A 24,175-nucleotide genomic window follows, 5' to 3' on the forward strand; every position below is an offset into this window, starting at 1 on the left:
TTTTTTTCTTCGGATTATGAGATAACTTTTTACCTTGGCTAAATCTATTAAACAAAGTGGGTGGAATGTGGGAAAACAATTATCAACGTATCTCATTCAGGTTCAAAAAATCTTAACGAAATAGAGGAACATTGGTTTTTGAGAGGCTTGGCGTTGTTCCCTTGTAAGCCGAGAGAGGTTCTTGTCAATGTAGGACTGCGTACACACGCAGGGCGCGCGCCTAAATATGGATTTTTGTCGGCGCGACCGTGGCCAGACACAAGACGGAATAGGAATGTGTAATTGACGAGCGAAAAGGAGATGCATTCAGATTAATCATCCCATCCAAGACGAGTATTTCTTTTGTATAATATTGGTTCGCCCGCACCCGTTCCGTCAAAGTCCCGTGCGTATTTTCTCTTCTTTTGTGCACAACCGTGAAAGATGGAATGGTTTTGGGAGGAATTCATCTTTGTTTCCAAAAGAATCGCTCCCGCGAGATGGAATTTCCCTCTCGAGGCAACTTGCTGGCTTTCGGCGCCCTTTCACTTTCCCTCCGAATCAAGTATGCAAAGAAAAATCTTGTCTGATTTCCCTTACAACTTTCTTATCCTTGGTGAATTATTTGAAAAACTGAGAGCTTGGAATGGATGATGAATATTTTTTTTCTACATACAAATTAATATTCTTCATTACCAAATTAATAATTTGTTTGTATCTTTATTATAGAATTTTAAAAAGATTTTTTATTTTTGATATGATGGAATGAGAGGAAAACATCAATTTATTGTTTTTGTGAATTTTAGAAAGTGAATTGGATTGTGCAGCAAATTGCATCTATTCAAAATTGCAGTTCATTTTTCTGGTAGAGAGTAAGAGAATTTCTAAACTTACCCTTGGCTGAAGGAGACATTGCCAAAAGATGGACGAGGGCTGCCCCAGTCGTGTGGCCGAATAACGTGATGCGTTCAGGGTCTGCACCAAAAGCAGCTGCATTTTCTCTGAGCCAATGAAGGGCGGCCACAATGTCCATAAGGCCAAAGTTGCCTTGCACGCTGCCCTTGGGGCCGGTTTTAAGGAAACCTATTGATCATTGCAATTTTTTTATTATTGACCTCCAACTAACCTCTAATTTTAAGAATTGTTTAAAAAATTAAAAAAACATTTTTTTAATTGCAATTAGACGCAATAAGGCAATAAATTAAATAATTGACAATTTTTTAACAAAATTATTCAAATAAGATAAAAAAAAGAATCGGATCGTTTTGAAAAGTAAAATTTCATTTCGAACACATGAAAAAGTAATGTATGATAAAAATAAACATTGCTCTTTAAATCAAACGATTACCTTCTCCCTCACCGTTTCTGATTGAGATATTATTTTTTAATTACCCTAATTTGCAATGATTTACAACTATATTAGATTATTTTAATTCTTGCATAAAAAATGACATATTATGTTACGTTAAATTATCATGTCTGCAAATTTGCATCAAAAATGAAATAAAACGAAAAGAATTGAAAAATTTCTAGCAAGACTAACCTAATATTCCAAGGCGGTAGTTGAGGGTGACTACGGCGACGTTGGCGTGCGCCGCCAAGGCGGATCCGTCCATGGTGGCTGACGAGCCCCATTCGTAGGAGTCGCCGTGGACGAGCACCAAAATGGGCAGGGGTGACGGCGGCGAGTCCAGTCCCTCTGCAACACATCAAAAAGTTTCACTTGTGCTGCCGCAACTCTTTGCTACTCCTGATTGTGCGCTGAATACGCACGTACGAAACAACCCCATATTCAATATATTGCTCACTCGGCAAAGTTGCTCCATTGCCAGAAAAGATTGTACCGACTACCGAGGGACAAAAAGCAAAGTGATTGGTTCCCAACTTTGGACAGGGACAAATCATTCATCCAGGAACAAAAATATAATTCATGAGAATCGAAATTCTACTACCTTCGTTTCATATTTAAGATGGTTTGCAACGTTGCTTAATATTAATAGCAACAAGGAAATATTCATTCTTGACAGAAGCAGCTTATTCATTATTTTTATATTGCTTTCCCTCTACATAAAATTTGTTCCCTTCTGCTTCTGCTTCTTCTTCTGATTCTTAATTTTAGCATTTTTTTATTATTTCTCTAATTAAATTTTCATTTTAAATACTATTATTATAATTATTGTTTTCGTGACCAAATTAGAAAAAAATCAATAAAAAAAGTTATATATGTTATGAAAAAGAATGTAAACCCTCTAAACGTATGATTTACAATAAACTGAATAATTTGTTTACTGTGATGTTTTAAGAACAAGTACAATATTTCGTCATACTTATAAATCACATTATCTTTTATTTGAAATTAGATTATGCAATTAAAGGAGGCCTATTCAACTGGTGATTTTATTCAGGGTTTTGTTGATAATAAACGACAAAAATCAAATGTTCACGTCCATCATGTCACTTTACTTCAATAATCTAACATGCAAAAATAAAATATTTTTAAATACAAATTGAAAATGTATTTATTTTACTTTCATTTTAAATTTTTATTGAATTACTCCAAATTTGTAATCTGATGGTGAAATTATTGAAAATGGTTTTTTGGTTTACTTAAAACAGTATTTTTATGTCATAATATTATTAAAATTCCAAATTTCGTAAGGTTAGAATGAGTCCTCAAATAGAATAAAAATAAACTCTTTTTTTACGATTTTTTCTTTGCAGAATGAAAAAATCTTCTTTTATGAGATATTATTCCAATATGAGGTTACTTTGATTGAATGGGCTATATAAAAAGATCTTTCCTCTCACAATCTATCGCTGCTTTTGCGTCACTGCGTTACAACGCACCTCATCAAGTGGAAAAATAATATATCGGGTGGGGGCGTAAAGGCGTGGAGAGAAAGAGAGGCAGCGAAAATGCAATTTGAAAAGTTCAATTATTTGGCTTATTGGAGGCGAATTCTGGGACGAAAAATGAAATTTCCGCCAGCAGCCGGGAAGCGAAATCCCCCACGGAGGCAAACATATTTCATCTCCGCCACCCCTGCGCCTAACGTAAACTGCGGGGGATCGAAAAAAGTGCCTCTATTTCTTCTGCGGCTTTCGTCTTATTTTCGCCGATGGGTTTTGACCGGTTTATCCTCGCTCCATATTTATTTATCGGGGCGCAACAATAAGATTTCACTCTGGATTCTGCGAGGGACAAAAGATCGAAGCGCGGATCGGGTTTCTCCTTAAACGGCCGCAACCCGCCGCGAGATCGGCTTTCACAAAGGCAATTCGCTCTCTGCGGTTGTGCGCGCATCCATGTTTGCCGGCGTGTTTGCTTTCGCTTTGTTTATCGCGGCTGCAAATCTGCTAAATTTGTTCCACAACCCCCTGGGTCTCTCTCGGCGGAACAATGTCAAATCAGCAGTTTCGCCTGCGACAATACAGGACACAATACACCAAACTGCCGGCCTGCATGAGCTACGGCCTGGCTCGTTGAATAAAAGTTTCATGCGCCATTTAAAATCCCGCACGCAAGATTTTAATGCGTTGTTGGTTTGCATGTGAAATTAATAGGCTCGCCCGGAGAGTCGGCAATTACGTCACAGTGGCTGTGTTTGGTGTATTTGGACGAAATGAGTGGCAAGGCGAATTTGTCAGTATAATCAAAATAGACCAATCTTTGTTAAATCGAGATTTAAAGTATATGGAATTTTGATTTTCTGAGAGTTTTCAGTCTTTATATTTAAAGTTTTTGCATTTTCTCAAATTATTTTAGTCGTTATAACAATGACTTTGGATAAGATCATTTTTTTTATTCCCGTACAAAAATTGCAGCAACAAATCAAAAGACCAATGCATTATCTTTTGCTAGAAAGAAAAGTTAAATAAAAAAAGCGCCATCCTCCGCAGTGAGATTTATATGTAGTTGTTAATTTGGATCTTCCAAGAATTATTAAAAAAAAAGTTAAAATAAGTTTTCAGCGGCACTTTCAAACTTACGGTTATCCTGCGGTAATCGAAATCATATATCTATGAAAGGGCATTTCGTGCTTTTCTTGTCATCATTGTAATTAAGACACATCATAAAAACAAAAGATAAATCCGTTTTCTGAGAAAATACATTTGGCTTAGAATTTCCCCGAAGCCAAAAGAGCAAAATATCCGCGGTTCATTTCTGGAAGTGCAGCAGCGGATTTTCGCTTGTTCTCAACAACTCTTGCTCAAAAAATAAGGTTCGGAGGGTGTTTAAAAGAGAAGAGGTGCGGAGGAGGCGGCGCAGCACACACGAGGGGCTTTTTGCCACATATTCACGGAAACGATGATGGCGCATCCACGTTTTACTGTATATTACGCAGGGCGGTGAGACGGATAATGAAACACGTTGGCTCACATCGACAGTCTATCCTGCTCGAGGGATGCTCCATTCTCCGCCGGCTGGCGCGCGCAAAAACACTTTAATTAAAATTCACCATTAGCCAAAAGGCAGGCGGGCGGAAGGGGGGTGGGGCGGGGGTTGGAGTTATTAATTCACCACAACACCCGCGGGCCAGGCAGCGAAATTATTCTTCGCCCCATTGATTTATGCCTGCTTGCGAAAAACAAAAGCTGCAGTGGATTCGCGCTGTGTATGTGTGTTGTGCAGTGCCACTGCCCCGGCAAGCGGCTCAATTATTTGCAAGTGCCGCGGGCTGCTGCGAGAGGGTTGCCGCTGAAATAAATCTCGCCACGTCGTTATTAAATTTCCGCAGTATCCGCCGACGAGCGAAAGTTGGTCATTATCGGTTGCGTTGCGACGAAACCAGGTCAAAGTTTTTTGTTTTTGTTTGCAACTCTCATTGAAAATATACTGTATCTATTTTTATTTTTTGGCAAAGGAAATTATATAATTGTGTACTTAATATTATGTAAAAACATTTAGTGGAACATTTCAAATAGATTAGCAAATTTTGATGATTTTCATATAAGGTTTCATGTCTGTTTTTTCAGGCTTTATTTAAAGGTGGAAAAAGGGGATATTTTACAAATAATAAAATAAAAATGTTGTGCTTGCAAATTTTTGCCACTTTTATAATGTGGTGTTTGAATATAAATACCGCTCTTCCTTATTGGTTTCCTACTCTAAAAAAATCGCATCCCCACACACAGAAAAATCACTGTTATCTGAAAATTTCTAATACTTTATCGATGTGAAATTCTTGTGCAAAATTAAGTTAGCCTTCTCTCTTCCTCCACTGAGAAAGGTTCTCTGATTATTCTAGCTAAATTGTCCTAGAAATAAATTTTTAAATTTAAATTCATAAATTAATAAATAAATTTCTTTGATAGAAATTGGTATATGTTTAAAAAAAACTTGAAATTAATTAGTTTAATAATTTTTATTACAGTAATTCACACTTCGTGAATAATGTCTGCAGCTACAGTCTAAACATGTAGAGCAGGATATTATTTTATCTACAAAACCATAAAGGAGTAAAAAGCCCATCTAGGGAATATCATAAAAATGCTTGCAATAGACATTTGACATTCTAACTTGCACATTTAATAAAAAAAATTCTTGATTTGTGAGGAAAATCTGCATGGCATTCAAAAGTTGTAGCCTCAATATTGATCGAATCATGTTTGCTGCATTATGTAACGAGGGGAAACATAATATTCGTCTCTGGTGAATTCCGCAGCAACAAGCTCTTTAAAAGGTCAAAAGCCTCACCTAATATTGTATGAAAACGCGCTTACGTCGCGGACAGAAGGGTCGAAACCACCCAAGACCCATAAACCGCAGTCCCTTGGCGAACAGAGCAGGTGCGCGCGCGTTGCATTTCTGGAAGCTGCGCTTGGAAAATTCGGTTGTGTACGGTGAAATTTACAATGCATCAAGTGGGTCGTAAACAACTTAAATGAGTTTGCGGCCGGACAAGCCATTATGCAGGCAGGACTTCCCGTTGCAAGTGAGGCACTGCACTTTGCAAAGGGACGTTAAGCTGTTAAATCTCCACAGAGGAATTTTCCACCTCTATTACATCAGCTGGAAGTTACGACGGCAAATTTCATCCTCTCGTTAAAAAGGCGTAAAAAATTAATTTTAAATATGGAAACTTTATAGCTGAAAATTCATATGAAAAAAGAGTTTTTTCAATCTTACAATTTGAAGTAAATGGGAATATTTACATTGGGATGTAATGTCGATGCTATTTTTTCCTGACAATATTATTCTTTTCAGACGTGAAGAATCTATAAAATAATGTAATAATTAGTCTCCAGTTGCGCTTTTACTTTTTATCATGAATGCATTATAATGCATTTATGATCATAATTTTTATCAACTCACGGCCCAAAGACTATTTTTAACACTACACAAATTAATGCTCTTTTAAAAAAAACCCACGATGAGAAGCGCATATGAAGTGGAGAATGCTAGAATCAAACGTGGTAAAAAGCCATTCAGCATTTAATTTAAAATAGCAAGCTGCTTAATTGAGTTATGTTCTGCACTACGTTTCCATTAAGCCCTATATACTCTCTCGTTTTTGAAGATGTTTGTTAAGGCAGGGCTTTCTCCTGAAGAGGCGTTCGCGATGTTCAAGTGAGACAACGCGTGTCGGTGAAAGCTCAACTAAGGAAAATGGCTGTCGCCGGCAAAAAGAATAGAGAATAGTGAGAGAGACTTCTTGAGCAGAGAGAGCAGTTTTATCGATGAGGACGGCAGAGAATGGGATTTTTATCAATTTTTGCCGCCGCGTGCGCTTTGAATGAACGACGACGACGAGTGTCTTTTGCAATCGACTGACGCAAGTATAGAGAGCACGTTATAATGGTGCACATCGGCAGCTTGCCAGCACGTCTTTCCCCGCCTGCTGCCTTTTAGCGGTGAAAAAGTGGAGAATTCTTCCAATTTTCCGGTACTTCACAAAAATATGAAGTTGGGAACAGCTCTTAAATCTGTATCGACCCATAAATTAAAACTGCAGACACGTTTACAATTGAGATGTGTATTAAAATGCAAGTTTTGAAACTTAACGCAAATTACTTTCCTAGAATTTTCAATTTGGGACATTAATTTTTATTTTATAAATTAAATTTATTTGAATTATATAATACAACAAATGTAGCGGTGTTTAAAGCCTTCAATATTGTTATTCTAATGTTCCTATACATATTCCTATATAGGTACTTTGAAGTGATTGTAATTTAGGCAGAATTGCAATGCACCAACTAACGAGACTAAAAGCAAAAACTTTTCTAAATCACTGCAGCGACTACGTAAGCTAATCCGAGTTTTACAATAATGGCTCGAGACTAAAGCCGAGTAGCAAAGCAAACCTTATCTCGCAAAATCGGCGCAGCGCAGCAGCAGTGGAGAATAATTAAGCGAGCTAAGTACTGCTCTCGTGTCCTTTCCGCGATTAATTTCCTGCTCCTGCACTAAACTCGCCGTCGGCGATGAATAATTCTCCGGCAGCGCAGCGACACGAGATAATTTCAATTTTGATGACACGCGCTCGTTTTCAAGCGCGTCCGCTGGATGGGTCATCCCTGGGACCAGCAGCCGTGGTGGCGAATAAATTTTTTGATGCTATCGACCCGGCCAGTGGCGCGCTCGTGTTTTCCCGTTCGCCTCGTGTACAGTAGCCCTGCCAACTCCAAATTTGCTTCCTCTTATCGCACACACAAAGAGATTGATGAATCAATAAATTTAGGCAGAAACAATATGAAAAGGCCGAACATGGGGATTCTGAGTTATTTTGAGGTTTGTTTAACTTACAGTTGCAACGATTTTTAGTTTATATGATGTTGATTTTTAAATTTGAATAGTTTGACAAATATTAATCATTTGTAGCATTACCTTAAAAAAAATGGACAAAACATAATGTTTCTTATGTTTCTCAGTATAATAAAATATTACTTTTTGACTACATTAAATGATATATAATTTTATATTTCATATTTTTAATTTTTTCCAGAAGGAGGCTCTTAAATATTCATGAGTAAAATACCAGTTCATAAAAATCTAAAATCTAAATCTAAATATGCAATTTGCTTGAGCAAAAACTCCTCTTTAGATTGGAAACTGGTCCAGCGCTTGCCTGTGGAAAAATAAGGTAACTATTTTCCGTCCGCACGCAATGCCAAGCATGTATACACGGATCCCAATGCATGACATTCCACGGGAGCAGTTGTTGCCACCACAAGCTTTGCTGCTCCGGGTCGCATGTGGTTTGCAACAAAGCACGGACCAGCGTTGAAACCCAAAGTTGCAGGAAAATCTCCTCCGTTTGGCGCACGTGGGTCAATCGAAAGAAGAGAGAAGAAGAAAAAACATCCACTGGGAGGCATAGAAAAGTTGCACCCCAACTTGAGGGGATACATAAATTATTTAATCGGGTTCCTTTCGGCTTTTGAGCATGCGAGATAACCCGTGGCCTTTGAAAAATAAATCCAGGCGCGGGCAAAAGACACCTGTAAGGCTGTAAATTCGCCTGCGTGGCAGGTCAATATGGCCTTGTGTGTATAAAAAGCAGCCAGCACGTCAAATTAAAAAAACGGCAGCCGGGCAAAAACGTACGCTGCAGCGACACTCGAAATTAAAGTGGGAATATTTGGCATATCCTCACGCCAGCTTTGCGAAAAATTCCACTCTCGTCATGGGGAAAACGCGCCTGTTTATTACCCCGGCCCGAATTCCCCGGCCTCTTTTTTCCCTCTTTCTTTTTTGCTATCCGGAAATCGTCGTTTCAACTTCGCAGGCCAGGGATTTAACGAGAGAGCGTGCAAAAATCAAGCTGTGAAAAAATGGCACGTAATGATTTTAATTGGCCCCTCCGAGCCGATAACGTGCTGTTGGCTCCAGCCAAATTTAATTATACGCATACATAGAGCTTATCAGATGCGCACAAAAAAATATGTCAACGCGCTCGTGAATAATGAAAGCAAAGGTTCCACGTTAGTACTTTAATATTATCACGACATAATCCTGTCGACGGCCCTCTGGTATGGCCCCTTGTCAAAAGGCCACTTTGATAAATTACACGGCTCTCTTGTTTTCATTTCAAAGAGTTTCTCGTTGTTTTTTTTTTAAAAAAAAGTCTGTTTAATCGCCCTTGCGCACTTATAAAATAAATATTTTGAGATCAATGGAATGGTTTTTCTTATTTTCATAGTGTTAAATTAAATTATAATAATGAGATAGTTAAAATGTTATTCTTTTAAAATTTGTTTGTATCTTTTACTACACATAAGAAAATTCTCGACAGCTTATTTCATTTGCTTTTACTTAATTAATAGCTGCTTATTATAATTTTTAGACAATTTCGTCCCAATGCTAAATGAACCCTTAGTACACAATTGACTGATTTAAAATTTAAAAGAACTTGTTAAAAGTTTGTATAATTTTTCCAAATGATTCAAAAACAGATTTAGAAATTACTTATGTAAATCATTGTTTTAGAAAAAGTAAAACTTTGGTTTAAAATTTTCCAGAATGCAGGAGGGAAAGCGAAAAGATGACCCTCCAAAGATTAATTAACTTCTAAAATTTAATTTTAAAGTCCATATTCGAAAATATTTAACATGTACACATTTAAAGTATTTTTTTTTCTCAGAAAATTTAACTGTATAATCAAAATTATTGATTTATGTTTCGCATCATTTATTTTTTATTTAAAATATAAATTATCAGAGGTTAGTCCTTTTAAACATTTTGTGTGTAAAATTTTCACTTCTTACTCATAGGTGAGTTTATGAACAGGCAATGGTGCGAGAGTTCAATCATGCAAAATCACCACGTTCGCGCGATTCTGACAAGTAGTAAAAGTGGCCGTGTTGAACAAACACAAGCGCAGCTAACGGAATCAATGGTAAGCCGCCCTGGTCCCATGGGGCAAAATTACCTTTAACTGCCGAACGAGCGGCCAGACTGCATGAATACCACTGCGAGGCCGTTTCGCTGGATTAACGCAGGCACATTGTTTGATTGCCTAATCAGACGATGATAAATTGCCTAGCTGGCTCGACGAGCGAAGCCAACCAAATGCCTTCTGAATTTGGCTAGCCGCCTAGACTCCATAAATGTTGTTTGCTCAAACAAATACATCTGCTTTGAATACCTTGCATGTAAATTTGAATTTTTTGTGTGATTTACTTAGTTAATTAGATACCAAAGAAAAATGTCTCGTCATGCAAGGTTTCTTATATGTTCAATTTAAGAGAAAAGGTGGATCTTAATTAATTAATTGAGCTTATTTCCTCTCTCGCTTTATTTTTCAAATCTCTTTTGGAGTCGAGGCAGAAGCCAAAGGAAGTTTTTATACACTCTGATTAGATTTTCGTTGGTGCTTCGCAGGCCCGGTTTAAAAGTTTGCCAGGCCACTATTTCACTCGATCGAACGGAAGGTACGATTGCAGGCAGCGGCTTTATTTCTCTCCCTAGCTCTCGGAAAGGCAATCAGGTTGCTCAGCCAATAGAAAATTAAGCGTCGGCCGCAAATCAAACAATCCAGCACTAGGTACAAAATAAAGGCCAAAGGGTCTCTTTTTAACACGCTTCACTAGCTGCCAGAGTTCTCGCAGATCCACCAATAAATACCAACCCCGATTTTTCCTTGGCTCGGAAAAGCAAAAAGAGAGAAAGCGAGTCTCTCCCTCTAGCTTTTCCGTGATGGGTTTTAAACTTTCGGGGCTGCTGTCGGATCGACTCTGAAAACGGGCTCTCGCTAATAAAAAGACGATCATTCATACTAGAAGCTTTGCAAACCTGCCACTGCTGGGGTGAGCTTTTAAATACCTCACAGGGATAGAAAGAGAGAGCATTTGCGGCTCCTCTCTCATGAAACTCTATATCTAGCACCGGGCGAAGCTTGGGAAAATTTTCTATTTAAATTGCCAGTCTGATAAAACCTCAAATCCCTTTTCCGTGCGCAAACTAAATGTACATTCGCCCTCCTCTATAAATGTTTCTACTTTTCGGCCCTTGCAATGCACTGCAGGTGACGGGAAATTTAAGGCACGGACTGCGTGACTTATGTCCTCTCGCGGCATGCTTTTAAAGTATCCCCTTAAAGGGACGCACCGTGTGTGACATTTTACGACTTCTCTGTGCCGCTTGATCCTCCCGTGTGCTTTAAATATTTATCTTACTCTGACTGGGTTAACGTATTGCCGGAATCAACGTTGAAGGCAAGTGCAGTCACTTAGACACTGCAGAGAATAACTTCATTTTTTTAGGCGAGATCTACAATTTAATGCGCTTAAAATAAAATACTTTAAAAAAAAATGGTTAATTGTAGCTAAATATAAAAAATTCGAAAACATTTGTGGAACCAAATTTTAATATCCGTCCCCTCTGAAGAATTCAGAATATTAAATGGATTATGAGGGTTACTTGAGGTAATATTCTCTCAAGAATAGTATTTCTTTTATCATAGTTATGTCAGGACTCTCATGAGGTTGTTTCAAACGCAGTGTTTTTAATCAAATTTAATAAGATTTTATATCCATTAATCATTGAATCCTCAAATAAAATCCAGAATTCCGATTGCAGCTTTGGACGACACGCTTTAAAATAATTATAAGTGTAGAAAAATTAATTCAATTATCTCCTGTTTATCCTTATTGTTAGTCCATTATTTTAAGAAGTTCTTTAGGCACAAAACCCTCCTGGACGCCATTTGAAAACAGTCACAGATTAAACCGAATTAAATGTTTTTAAAAGCCCTTCTGGTCAAGTCGCCACAATCCGCCGCGTTGGAGTTGTGACGTGTGTTTGCGACCCGAACTTAATCTGAACTGGAACCGCACTAGGCTTGATGTTGATGCTGGGAATAAAAAGGCGCGTAAGTGCGTTAGCGAGATAAGCGGGCGGACGAGTGTTTGCGCCGGCAACCGCAAAATGCGAGGCCATCTCTCTTAAAAGATGAGACGAGCTGCAAACCGCCGCCACTAATGAATAACTAACAAAGCAAAACAGTCTCGCGTCATTAAAATCAAATTACACACTCCATCAGCGGACCTTTCGCCAGCCAAAAGGCTCTTCTCTCGTAAAGCGCGCCAAGTGCACGGCGCCGCAAATTGCAGAGCCTTGTGTTTAGCCCAAAATGACTTTCCTCACACTTGAAATCAGTGAAGGGTCGGAAAACCTTTCACAAAACGTTACTCATGTACCGATTCAAGCATTATTTTAAACCACGGCTTACACAATCAATATCTTCTACAAAAATAATCCTAGCTTAAAATAATATTCAATATAAGTGATAAATCTAACAAGATGATTTTTTGAAAGTTTTACAGGCCTGTAAAGCTAAATTGCTAACATACCTGGACGCGGGATGAAAAGGTTGAGGTAAAGGCAGTCCTCGCTGAAGTTGGCCAGCATTGGCAGCAGCTTCCGCATCAGGGTCACGCGGCCCCTGGGCAGGTGCAGCAGCGCTTCCGGCGAAGAGATGGTCACTTCTGGGGACGCCTGGGGGCACGCGGGTGACGCCACGTCAGCCATCTTGGGCCCCCGCCACCGCGATGGGGTCAACGGTGGCATGTACCTGCAACACAAAATCATCCCGTGTTATAATTTTGCTATGAAAAATTTTTACTAAAATTATTTTTCTATCGTATTTGCTAACAATTATTTAGTTGCGAATGATATTTATATTATTACTCATTGCTGAAGTTCTTGAAGGAATCCTGTGAAATTAAAACATGCAACATATTTATATTCCTAAATTCCTATAATTTCTTTTCAAGCTTTAATGCGGATTTTTTTGCAAGACGTTTTTTTTATTTATATTTTAGAATAGTTTTCCCAAATTGAACATTAATAAATTATATTTATATTATTATAACTGAAATAATAAAATAAAAGTGAAATTAAAAAATTAAACATGCAAATAAGAATAACGTTGAATTTTTTATTACAAAAAGAGTGAAATGAGTAATGGTGCGCACGGAAGCGAAAATTACGGTTGCAGCCCATTCATTTATTATGCACACTCACGCTGCGAGCGGGAAAGTGGTCCGGTGACAGAAAAAAAAAAACGCCTAATTGAAACGTGGGTGCGGAGAGTTGGGGTTGCAGAAGATGCACTTGTGCTCCACCCTCGCTTGGTCTCCCTCGCGCCGCTTTCAAAGAGCACCGGCTATATAATTATAAAATCAATTTTTCCCTTTTTTGCATGGCGCACAATAGCTGCCGGCTGGCAGCCGAACCCACTCAATCCTCGGCTCTTTTTCTCCGCTCGCTTCCTGCCCGTGTCAAAGATGACTGCTCTATTACTGAGCGCACCCTTTGTCCGCCAGAGATACGTCTCATCCCTGCCTGCCTGCCTCCAATTCACGCCGAAAATGTGCTCTCGGGAAATTTCTCATAAGTGCATTTTCTATCGTTCGGCCCGACCGGCCTCTGACACTGAAAAAGACGAGCGAGTCTAGTGAAAATCATTTGTCCATCGCAGAACGGAGAACCTTCTTTTTCTTCTCCTGTGACACATTTTTCATTCCCTTATATTCTCACAAGATAAAAATATATTTTTATAACAAAAACACTCATAATTTAATTTCATAAAGAGTGCGTAAAAAGACATTTTTTCCTTCTTCTTTAATTACAAAGTTTTTTTGCACTCTTCGCACTTGCTGTTTACAACAAAATCATGAAAATAAATCATGAGAGAGAAACGTTTAAATTATATAAATTGAAAAAAAAGAAAATGCTTAATCAATTTAAGCTCAATTTTTAGCTCTAAACAATAAATTGATTTCTATTATATATAGATTGCTTGCGTAATTTATATTAATTATTTTGAACCATAAATATTAAGTAAATAAAAAAAATGTGAATTAACTTTCTCTCATGGTATCTGAATTTTTTTCAAACCAAGAACATTTGCCTCTGTATTTAAAATTTATCAAAATATAATATGCTATAAATAAATTTCGCTGCACCAGAATTGCGTCAACATAAGTTTTGCCCATTTTCAAACTTTCATATTTTCCCGATTCCGGCTTTCCTGCCAAAGGCATTTGGGACCCTCGCTTCTTCTTTTCTGCCGCTAAATATTTAATGATGTTGTCGAGAGCTGCAACATCTAAAGCACGCGTCGTTCAAACTTTTAAAAGACGGCTGTAGAAACTAAGGCGAAACACCAGCAGATTTCCAAATTAGGCTGATACGTGTCTCATGCAAAATTCACGGCGGCAAATCGGGCGCGATATGTTTTTGCACGTGATTTTTTTCGCTCGGCAACAGCCATCAAGCCGAGATTAGGGCATCTCTCTCTCGGAGGGAGTGACAACCGAGATTTGCAGCGGCACCTCTGCTCTTTAATCACGCCCGAGAATCATGAGAGTGTGTGAAACTGTGTAAGGCGCAGCTAATCCGCAACCACGCCGCCATTGTCGATTGCAAAGCTTCCTTTTGCGCGTTCTCATTAAGGATTTGCTGCAGTCAAATATTTGCTCTTGAAACTCAATGCCTGCTGCGATTTGCACCTCACATGTTAACTTGCGTTTCTTTTGAAGAGTTGCTCATTTAGCTGGAAAATAATTTAAATGTACATTTGTTGCCGAGAAGTTTATTCTGGGTACGGTTAAGGTTATTGAAAAGTTGTTGATTAAATTATGAAAGGATTTCAAATATTTTTGTTATAATAAAATAATATAATTAACTGTAATTACTTGACATTTAACTTTGTCTTCCAAACTGAGCAGATACGATTGGCGAATTTTCGGTCACCTGGCAAATGTGTTGTTCAGACTGCTTAATCAAAAGCGTTAAAACCATACAAATTTAGACTTCAGGGGCCCTTCAATAATTAGACACGGCGCCATAAAATTTGAGAATTCCTCAGGCATGAAATAATATTAATATAATTATTATTTATTAAAACTCTAAAATAATTTTTTGAAGACATAAATTATTTTATAACGAATAAAAAATTTTTTTATAATAAATGTTTTGATAAAATGAGGAAAATGCTATCCGTGCACTTGCAAATAATAGTGTAAAAAAGAGTAAAGCCAGCATACTTTATTTTTAAGGAAAGATTATATTCTGTGTAAAATTTCAGGTCCCTTCTGTTAAACATGCTACGCAAATGAAAAGTGATTTTCAAGCAGATTTAATCTCAGTTGAATTGTCTTTGTGCCGAGGCTAGAGGTCTACTGGCCGTCAAATCAATCAAGTGTCTTGTTGTTTGAAAACTAGAGTACCGCGCCACCTCATTTGCATTGCGCTTGTCCTTAACATGCACTTCTTCTTCTCATCACCATTTCTTTCTCTCTTTTTATCTGAAACACCCTCGGCAACTCGCGAATCTATCCAACTGAAGACGGCTTGTCTCTGGAAACAAGTTTTATAGGTTCATTCCGTGCAATAAAAAGGCTGCCAGTTCGCGCCAGCGAGCGCCTATAAATTAAAACATCCGTCTTCGGGCAGTCAAGTTTTTTGGTCGGAATTTCGGAGACGAGCGTGGGGCTCGCCAATTGATTTTGTTGCGTGACACGCCCTTTTGTTTTAGACCCTTTTGCTTCTTTTTCGTTCCGACGAATGAGCAAAGTTGGTGCGACATACGAGAAATAGCGCAATTATTTGGTTTTTATTAAATCTCAGCAGCAAGTATGTGCAGGAACCACAGAAAGGCAATAAAAAAATACAAAATTAGTAATTTTAAAGAAGAAAAGTAGTAGGTTTTAAATCAGTTCATAATGTTGATAGAATATAAGATTTTTTTTATTTAAATCCACATATATAATATTGAACAGGGCTTCAAAATTGAAATCGAAATATACACTAGTTTTAGTTTTTAGTTGCAAATTTTTTAGGCTATGATATTGAATAACTAATTTCAATAATTATGTATTTGTAACTAACAGAAAAATATTGATCGGAGCAATAATGAGTAATTTTGGAAAGTAAATAAATAATTAAATTTTATTTATCTGCTTTGTCTCATGATAATCCATTAATTATAAAAATGAATTTTTATGGATATGCCAAAATAATCTCAAACAATTAATGTTATGGTTTCTCATTAAAATTATTTCACAAACGATTTTATGTGTTGAAATTGTATTGTATAACTTTCGGTAATTTTTTTATACTTTTTAAAAATTTACATAAAAAATAAAAATAGTAGGTTAACATGTGCTTTTCTATAAAATATTTTAGAACTTGTTGTAAATACTATGCTTTTTCTGCAAGTTATAGTACTCGCATTTTTTTCAACAACCTTCAACAAAGAATTTAATTTATGAAAGACAAACTTGCATCTCCATCCCATGACACAAGTTCAAGTTATATTTTCCAGCTCAATATTTACATTCAAGTTTAGCTAAAGGCAAGGGATGCAGCAGGGAATGCTGCAGTCTGTTTAATCTGAAGAAAAAAAGTGGAACAGCTCGGTACGTTTTATAGTCAGTAAATTACTTGCAAGTCTCTCGCATTTAATAAACTGCCCTGGCTTATATTTGTGCTCTACTTCTCCTCACAAAAGGATAAAAAGCAACCTGTGTGCGGCCTATTTTTGCTTTATTATTTGCATGAAGTGCAAAACAAGAGAAGGCACTGTTCTCTCAACTCCACAATGCGAACTCTCATTTAATTTGAGCTGCCAACTCTGCGCCAACAGTGCTGGAAATAAATAAGTACACACGCGCGTCTCCCACTCGGAAAGAGCGAAAAAGTTGAATAATATTTTTGATCTCGACAAACGGAAAAAGCAGATCAAAAAGGACAACATCCATAAAAGTGGATTCTGTTTCACTCTAATTGGATGTCGAGTAACCTTTTCAGCTCTTAAAAAAAATTAGTTTTTTTTTTGTCAAACGGAAAGAACTTGAAAGCGGAAACATCAGAGATATCAAATTTTCCTTTCACTCTGCGTAATTGGATTACGTTCAAAAAGATAAATGTTCAATTTCACCGCTTTTTCACCAATTATAAATAATTGCACAATTATACGCTCGGTGCAAATGAATACCGAGATTTTACGGAAAAGCTTCCTGGTATGAAGGGAATTTTTATAGTGGCGGATAAGGCCTTGCAAACAATACATTTGTCGAGAGCGCGCAATTTTCGTGCATAAACAAGACAAAACGGCCAATTTGGTGCGTGGCCCGCCCGTCCTAATTCACAAAGCACACCAATCAGCGTTTGCAATCATATGAAGTTGAGGGAAAAATCCAGTGACGCCGATACGTGGAAGCAGAAGCAAGGGAGGCCACACCAGGAAAGGTCAAATTTATGTGCTCATGAAAAACGTTTAGAAATATTGGAAAATCTGAAGCAAATGGGTTCAGAAAAGTTTATCATTTTTCCTTCTTCTGTGCATCAACAAATTTTTGTTATGTATTAATCTCTTTTAAAAACCACATATTATTAAATAATATTGTCAAGGTTCGCGCACCAATTAATAGCTACGATAGCTACATTCACGCTCACCAGATCCTGACAAATAAAATATAACTTGTTTCTTATATTTTTGGTTGAAAAAGCAATTATCCGATCAGTTATTCAAGATTTGAGAGCCTCTGGAGATAGCAAGCGTGAATTCTCACAATTTGTGCAATTTGGACAGAAATTTTTGAGTCCTGGTGCTTTTTGAATAAAGAGAATAATTACACACATACGTAAAAAAAAAAGAAAATTAACACAACAACTCAGTCTGTATCATTTTCTATCCACATGTACACACCATTTTTTGCACAGGATGCCAATTAAGCTCACTTTAAAAGCTTTATCATTAGTTATATTTTGCTGAGCTGCATGGTTAATTGCATAACCATTTTTTTTTTGCATAAAAAAAGATTTGAAAAGTAGCTTTACCTTAAAATGTGAAATGAAAACTATTAGATTCGGAAAATTAAAAAAAAATGTTTCATGATGTAATTTTAATATGATTATTTGATTTGTGTTACTTGTTATATTCATTCTTTTCAATTTTGCATTTTTTCCGCTCCCATATGATTTAAACAAAATAAACCATGATTAAAAATAATTTTCACATTTCTTTTTGACACAATTTGCATAGTTTTCTGCTCACAATTAGTATGAAAATGAATAAAGAAATTTCATCTTGAAACACAAACTGTTTTATTAATCTTTGTAAAATAGTGCGGGATAGTAAAAAATAAAACTGAAATTGTTGGTGTTCATTTGACTCTATTAAAAGTACCCTCTCTAATGAAAGTGGCTGCACAAGAGATGCTTGTTTACGAGACGGTGCTTGTAGTTGTCGTGCTTGATACGGAATTGCGCGCCCACGAGTGAGCCGCTGGATAAATGGGCTGCAGCGGCGCATGCATAAATTGAATTGATTCGCGAGCCCAGATTATGGCTGGTTGCTCAAGTGTGCGGTGAGCGCGGCCTTCCTCTCACGACAGTGCACGCGGACGGGGCTGGCTCATTACAGACTGCATTCACTAGGAAGGGTGGCTTAGCGAGGAGCTGCGGAACTCTCGGGATCGACCCCAATGCGCGCGCTTTATTGCCAGTTGCAGCCGCATTTCTCTGCAGCACGCGCGTCTACCAATCAACAATATGTTGCTCTCTCTCTCTTCAGCAGTTGACCTCGCTCTGCATCCCTACTTTTCGTTTCGCCCCAGCTCGTGTGGTGAAAAAGAACCAGAGGGAGAATTGCAGTTGAGAGGGCTTTAGAAGCCATAATTTTGGGCTTTCGCTCTTGTTCATATTAGCTGCGGCGAAAATGTGCTCCTTTTTTCATATGGTGTGGCGTGAAAAGTTGGAGATGCATTGGCGATTTATTGGAGCATTAAAAAAATGAACTATGAAGCTGAAAATTTAAATTTGAGTTAAGTTGACACATGATTATCCTAGTAATTAGTTATTTTAAAGAAAAATTTATTCTATCAAAGGAGTCTTTTTTTACCTCAATATTACTTGGAGTCTTTGATAGCTGCAAATTTTATTTCCTTCTTAAAAGTTGCAAAAATATTTTCAAAGGAAATTAAAACGTCAGGAGATTGAGCCACCAAATTTGTGTGCAAAAGTAACAAAGCATGCGTCTTTGTTGTTTTTGCGCTTCAGTCGAACGAGCCTTGGGGAGGTGAACAACTTTTTATTGAATCACAGGGAATTTGGGAGTAGTTGCGTTGTTCTTCTTAATATTTCTTAAGTGAGCGAGCGGTTTGCGTACCACAAAAGTCTCGCGAAATGAAAATTGGAAAACACCACCGTCAAAGTTAGCGGCAGCGATATCCCCAAAGTTTGACAATATCGTTCATCATCCTTGATATAATGTAGGCTGAAAAAAGAGTAACGCGAAAGTGATACAAAAATCTTTTGCTACAGCGTGTCTCACACACTTTTATCAATATATTTACAAAAATATACAAAAACATTTTATCGTATTTTTCATGTTTGGAATATTATCTCCTTTAAAAAAGCTTTCTATTGATTTTTAAAAAATTTTAAAAATTTAGACCAGAATAAAAATATTAATTAAAATCATATTTATCAAACGATCAGTAAATTATTACTTTATTACCATTATTAATCGCTCCGAACCATAACAATTTTGATGCTTTTCTCTCAATATTACATTTTTGTAACTATTTGATAAAAATAATTGATAATATGTATGCATGACTTAAAAATTAATGCATATAAGAAAAAACCATAAAATAAAGTACCACCAAACATTAAAATCCTCAACTCTACAGAATTGCTGGATATTTTCAGGTTTTTATGCTTTTGTGGAACTGTCGATTTTATCAAAGCTTTCCGACCGGTGTTACTAACCATTGAAGGCGAAAATTGGATAACTGGAAAGGTTTCTTTTTTTCCCGAGAACGACGCGCTACACATTTATCTTGTGGTACGGGCGAAGCGGAAAAGCGGCATTCGTGTATGGCGGCGGAAATGAACGCATATTCTGATAAACAACCCGAGATCGAGCCATAAATGAGCAGGAGGAACGCGTGGGCGCTCTCGGGGCTGATTTTGCCTGTTGATTTCCCAGAAGGGCTGAAGAAAAATGCGCATCCGGAGATTGGCGTGCTCGGGAGGAAAAATATGTACACGTGTATATTTTTGCAGCAAATAACCCGTTCATACAAATGATGGGTGGCTTTGCGGCGATTGAATTGCTTGTTTACACAACGCTCATTTTCACAATCCAATTGTCAACTGACCGAACGGCCTCTGCAGTATTGACCGCACACTCTGCACCCGAACGACCGGTCGCACCAAAAGCGATTTCCATGCTTTCAATTAATACTACACGCGCGCGCCAATTTCACGGGCGATGCTTTCACTCTGCAGCAAACGTTTGATCGATTCCGGCGCACACACACCTTGCTTGATTTGTTTACTTCTTGTTTGCTCTGACCTAATTGGCAGCCCCTCTTCTCTTGATTAACAACAATATTTACTTTGACTTCACGCTGCACAGGAAGATCAGTTCCAGTTATAAATTCGTTTCTAGGAAAAAAGAAATAAACAAAAATTTAATTTTTACCTTCAATTCTCAAAATTTTGATCCTTTTGATACTCGTGTATTGAAATTAAGTTTACCAAATTTGTATATTTTCAAAACTTTCTTGCTTAACTGGGGGAACTTAATATTAACTGCCAATACTCAAGGCAAGATTGATGAAAAAAAAGTCTCATCGTAAGACAAATTTATAGTTTGTTTCAATTACATTTTTTTGGGGTAAAAACGCTGCCAAATATAAATTTATAGTTTTTTTTATAGGCGGACACTGAAAGCACGAAACTTTTTCTTCTGTTTTAAAAAATTGCTTTCAAATAAAAACAAACAAGTTCAAGCACCCTTCAAATATAATATTCAATACTAAATTTCATTCTGCTTGACCTTAAAGCAACTTTTAGAGCAATTTTGACGGCTAGCAAAATCATACAAAATTAAACTTTTTCAAATTCCTTAAAATATGTAGTTTGAAAGTTTGGTAATATTAACAAGTTTCATGGATGTGTCATAATTTCTCGCGTATTTGATATCAGTGTGGAAATTATATCTTACCAGAAATAATTATTTATTAAATATAAAAAAAAGCATCTCCCCACCAAACTCGCAATTTACAATCGTTAATCCCTCTTGGATTACTGGCTTATCCGCCATTTACAAAAGGAAATGTATTTTCTGCGTCAGTAAATTTTTCATAAGACACGTGGAACCAAGTCTGCCACTTCTGAGGATTAATCGTGGGAACAGCAGTTTTCTTGTATATCCATATCATCCATGCTTGTTTTGCTACGGACAGATGATGATGAGAATTGGCGAATGAGAAAGGAAGCAGTTTCACGCGCTGTCTGCTCATTTCCAGAGAGCACGAGGCAGGGAGCTAATTCTCAGGCGCGAGTCTAATCCCGCTTGAGTCACGCCACTGAGCCGTCCTAAATTATGAATCGGTGCCGATGGTGCCGGCTTAGAATGTTGGCGCTCAATGATGGAAACTCGTTCCCAAGGGGTGATTGTGAGAAGGAGCTCAGCCACCAGCTGCCGGAGCCAAATTAAAGGGTGTGACAACTCTCAGCAAATGAAATTGAGATCCTGATACATCATTGCAAAAAGAGAAAAGTTTAGTGGAAAAATATTTTAGGATCGATGGCTGCCGTTTGAGAAACTTTGGAAGTTAATTTTTATATAAGAAATAATTTTATAAAAAATTGTTCCATCAGAATCTTGAACAATATTATTTATTATAATAATTCAATGTTTGAGTGGATTTCCAGACCATTCAATTCCAAATCAGGCAAATTAATTCCTGGGCTATTTTTTTCCCGCCATACATAAAATTTAGTCAAATTTCGCGAATGGAGTTTGCTGCATTGGGGTTGATGTAGATAATTTGAAGTTATGGCCAAAATTTATTCCCCCTAGCTGCTTTTGTTTTTTGCTTAGGGAGCCGGCCGGAAAAACAAATTTTGCAGTGGCGGCTGAATGATAATTTACGAGTGGAACCTCCCTCTCATCCTCACACAGGCAGCAACTTCTTCCATTAAAAGTAACGCCGAGGATCGTTCTTTCGATTTTCCGATAATGAGTATGGATGTTTAACGGGCGGCGCCGCTGATGCTCGTTCGCTGTCGAGCAATTAAACCGCGTCAGCTTAATTAAAGTCTCTCTATCTCACTCTGTCTATAGAGTCTGGATTCCCGCATCGGTCCAGAATTCGGGCGAGCAGGTGAAAATCGACCTCCTTCGCCGTCTCTCAGTGGAAATTTAATTTGGCGCCGTGCAAGACCCAAGCAGTTTCATCTGCTTTAACTTTAATCTGCGGTAATGGCACTGGGGACCCACTCGGCTGACCTTCTCTTGCGGCTATTTGAGAATTTCATCTCATGCCTGCAAAACCTCCTCGGCCAAATGGCATTAAAATTACAGCAGATCCGCATATGCTACACATTAATTAATACATTTTAACCATATAGTAAAATCTTTAATAAAGAATATAATTTAATTTAAAAATTTTATTTTATTTCCCGTTAAAAATATGAAAAATTTGTTTTTTGTAGGGTTAATTAATTAAATTTTTAATTTTTTAACTCTCAAAAAATCAATTTGTAGCTATAGCAGGATTAGAAAATGAAAATGTCAAGAAATTAATTTTCTGTACAAAATTAATAAACTTAAAATAGCGATATGATTTAACCAAGTGTTAATTAAATTAAACCATAGCATAATTGCTTAACTTGATCAAGGATGCATTTATCTCTATCAAAAAATATTTCGGCGTTTTTTAATGTAGGAAGTAGTACGTGCCTGGTCGTTGGTGAAAATCTGCATGAAATTTCCCCCTAGCAATTTTCAGCAAATCCGCTCGTGAAAGAATGCGCGCGCGCAGTGATTGTGAGTGATGATATGGTGTAAAGTATGCATCCCTGCGAGCAGGTCGACGCGGCGTGTTGCATATCAAGCAAAGCTGCAGGCATTCTCTTGATAGATTGGCCTACTTTTTTGATCGAGTGCACGCTTCATTTTTATTAATTTGGATTAAAAAATAACACAGAACGAGAGATTTTGAAACAACAAAAATCGGTTTTATAGCTTTTGGGCACAAACAAAAGGTTTACCGTGAAATCCAATTTAATCTGGTGGAGGTGACCGGACGTGAATAAATAGCATTTCCCCCATCAATTCGAAAGTTTTTCCAAGCAGAAACACCAACAAGCGGTCAAGCCACGGGTTTAGGGCGTACAACAATATTTTGCTTCGCCGGAATGGGAATTGAGAGAGAGAGAGAGGAAATACACGCGTTCACCAAAACAGATAGCGGTGGTGAGAATGAATATAAATTTTTATATTTATCAGGGGTCAGAGGTTTTGTTTTGGTCACGATTTGATTTGTGAGCCGTTTACTCGCAGGGGGTTGGCCACTATTACGGTTATGCTCACCCTCTCAGTTACACTAGACTGGCCGGCTGCTTTCTATTTGGAATGTGCACACTTTTCAGGTTATTAGATTTCCCAAGTGCCGCTTTCGACTTATCGACCCGGTAATGTGCAGTTTGCACAAGCTTATAAAACGCGAAACGCTCCTTGCTGCGAACTATATTAAAAGTTCCAGTCCAAATAATGTCCCTGCAGATTGGATTGTTCCAAAGAGAGGAGATTGGCTCTGCCTGCCTGGAATACCGAGCTGATCGATAAATTTGCCCACAGTGGAAATGAAAAGGAAAAGTCTGCTTTACGAAGTCTGTTTCAGCAATTTACTTCATTTCTCTTAAGATTTCCTTTCAATTCACTTGGTTTGATTTGGTCACTTATTCTTAAATTCAATGATCGCGGAGAAAAGTTTCATTCAAGAGAAATTGAATTTTGCAATAAAAAATGGTATCAATGTTTGAATTTCCGGAAATTTAAGAGAGAAAATCTTGGATTAAATTATGTTCCAAGTGGCCACAGTTATAATTAGAATTTTTCTCAGGCCTGACTTTTGGCTCTACTTTTTTCCATTCGCCCAAATGTCGCATGCGAAAAACGAATAAATTCACCAAAAGGAGCGTATTATGGCCGCAATCAGAAATCAATTTGTAACTGATGAAAAAGCAATATCACGATGCTTCTGTTTGCTTTTTTTACTCCCCGACCATCTGCTCTCTCCAGTGAAACTTTTTTTATTTCGGCGATTTTTCTTTTAATGGGGCAAAGTATTTTATATCTGTGTGGGCGCACGCAGAAGGTAACGCAATAATAAAGTGCGCTCTCGTCCAAAAATAAGAAGGCACAGAGGCCATAAAATT

The 24,175-nt window shown here is 37.5% G+C and overlaps 1 protein-coding gene across 1 annotated transcript in view; it reads right to left on the reverse strand.

The window, feature by feature from the left end:
- LOC132199959 (neuroligin-1-like) overlaps window positions 1-24,175 on the reverse strand; it is a 41,167-nt gene that overhangs the window by 10,439 nt on the left and 6,553 nt on the right. The window contains exons 2-4 of the mRNA XM_059625087.1: window positions 12,277-12,497; window positions 1,523-1,678; window positions 874-1,062 (exon numbers count right to left, since the gene is read on the reverse strand). Coding sequence (XP_059481070.1) covers window positions 874-1,062; window positions 1,523-1,678; window positions 12,277-12,497 — 566 coding nt within the window. The remainder of the gene's footprint in view (window positions 1-873; window positions 1,063-1,522; window positions 1,679-12,276; window positions 12,498-24,175) is intronic.

Source organism: Neocloeon triangulifer, unplaced genomic scaffold (assembly GCF_031216515.1).
Source record: "Neocloeon triangulifer isolate White Clay Creek 2 clone unplaced genomic scaffold, ASM3121651v1 ptg000014l, whole genome shotgun sequence".
Taxonomy (NCBI): domain Eukaryota; kingdom Metazoa; phylum Arthropoda; class Insecta; order Ephemeroptera; family Baetidae; genus Neocloeon; species Neocloeon triangulifer.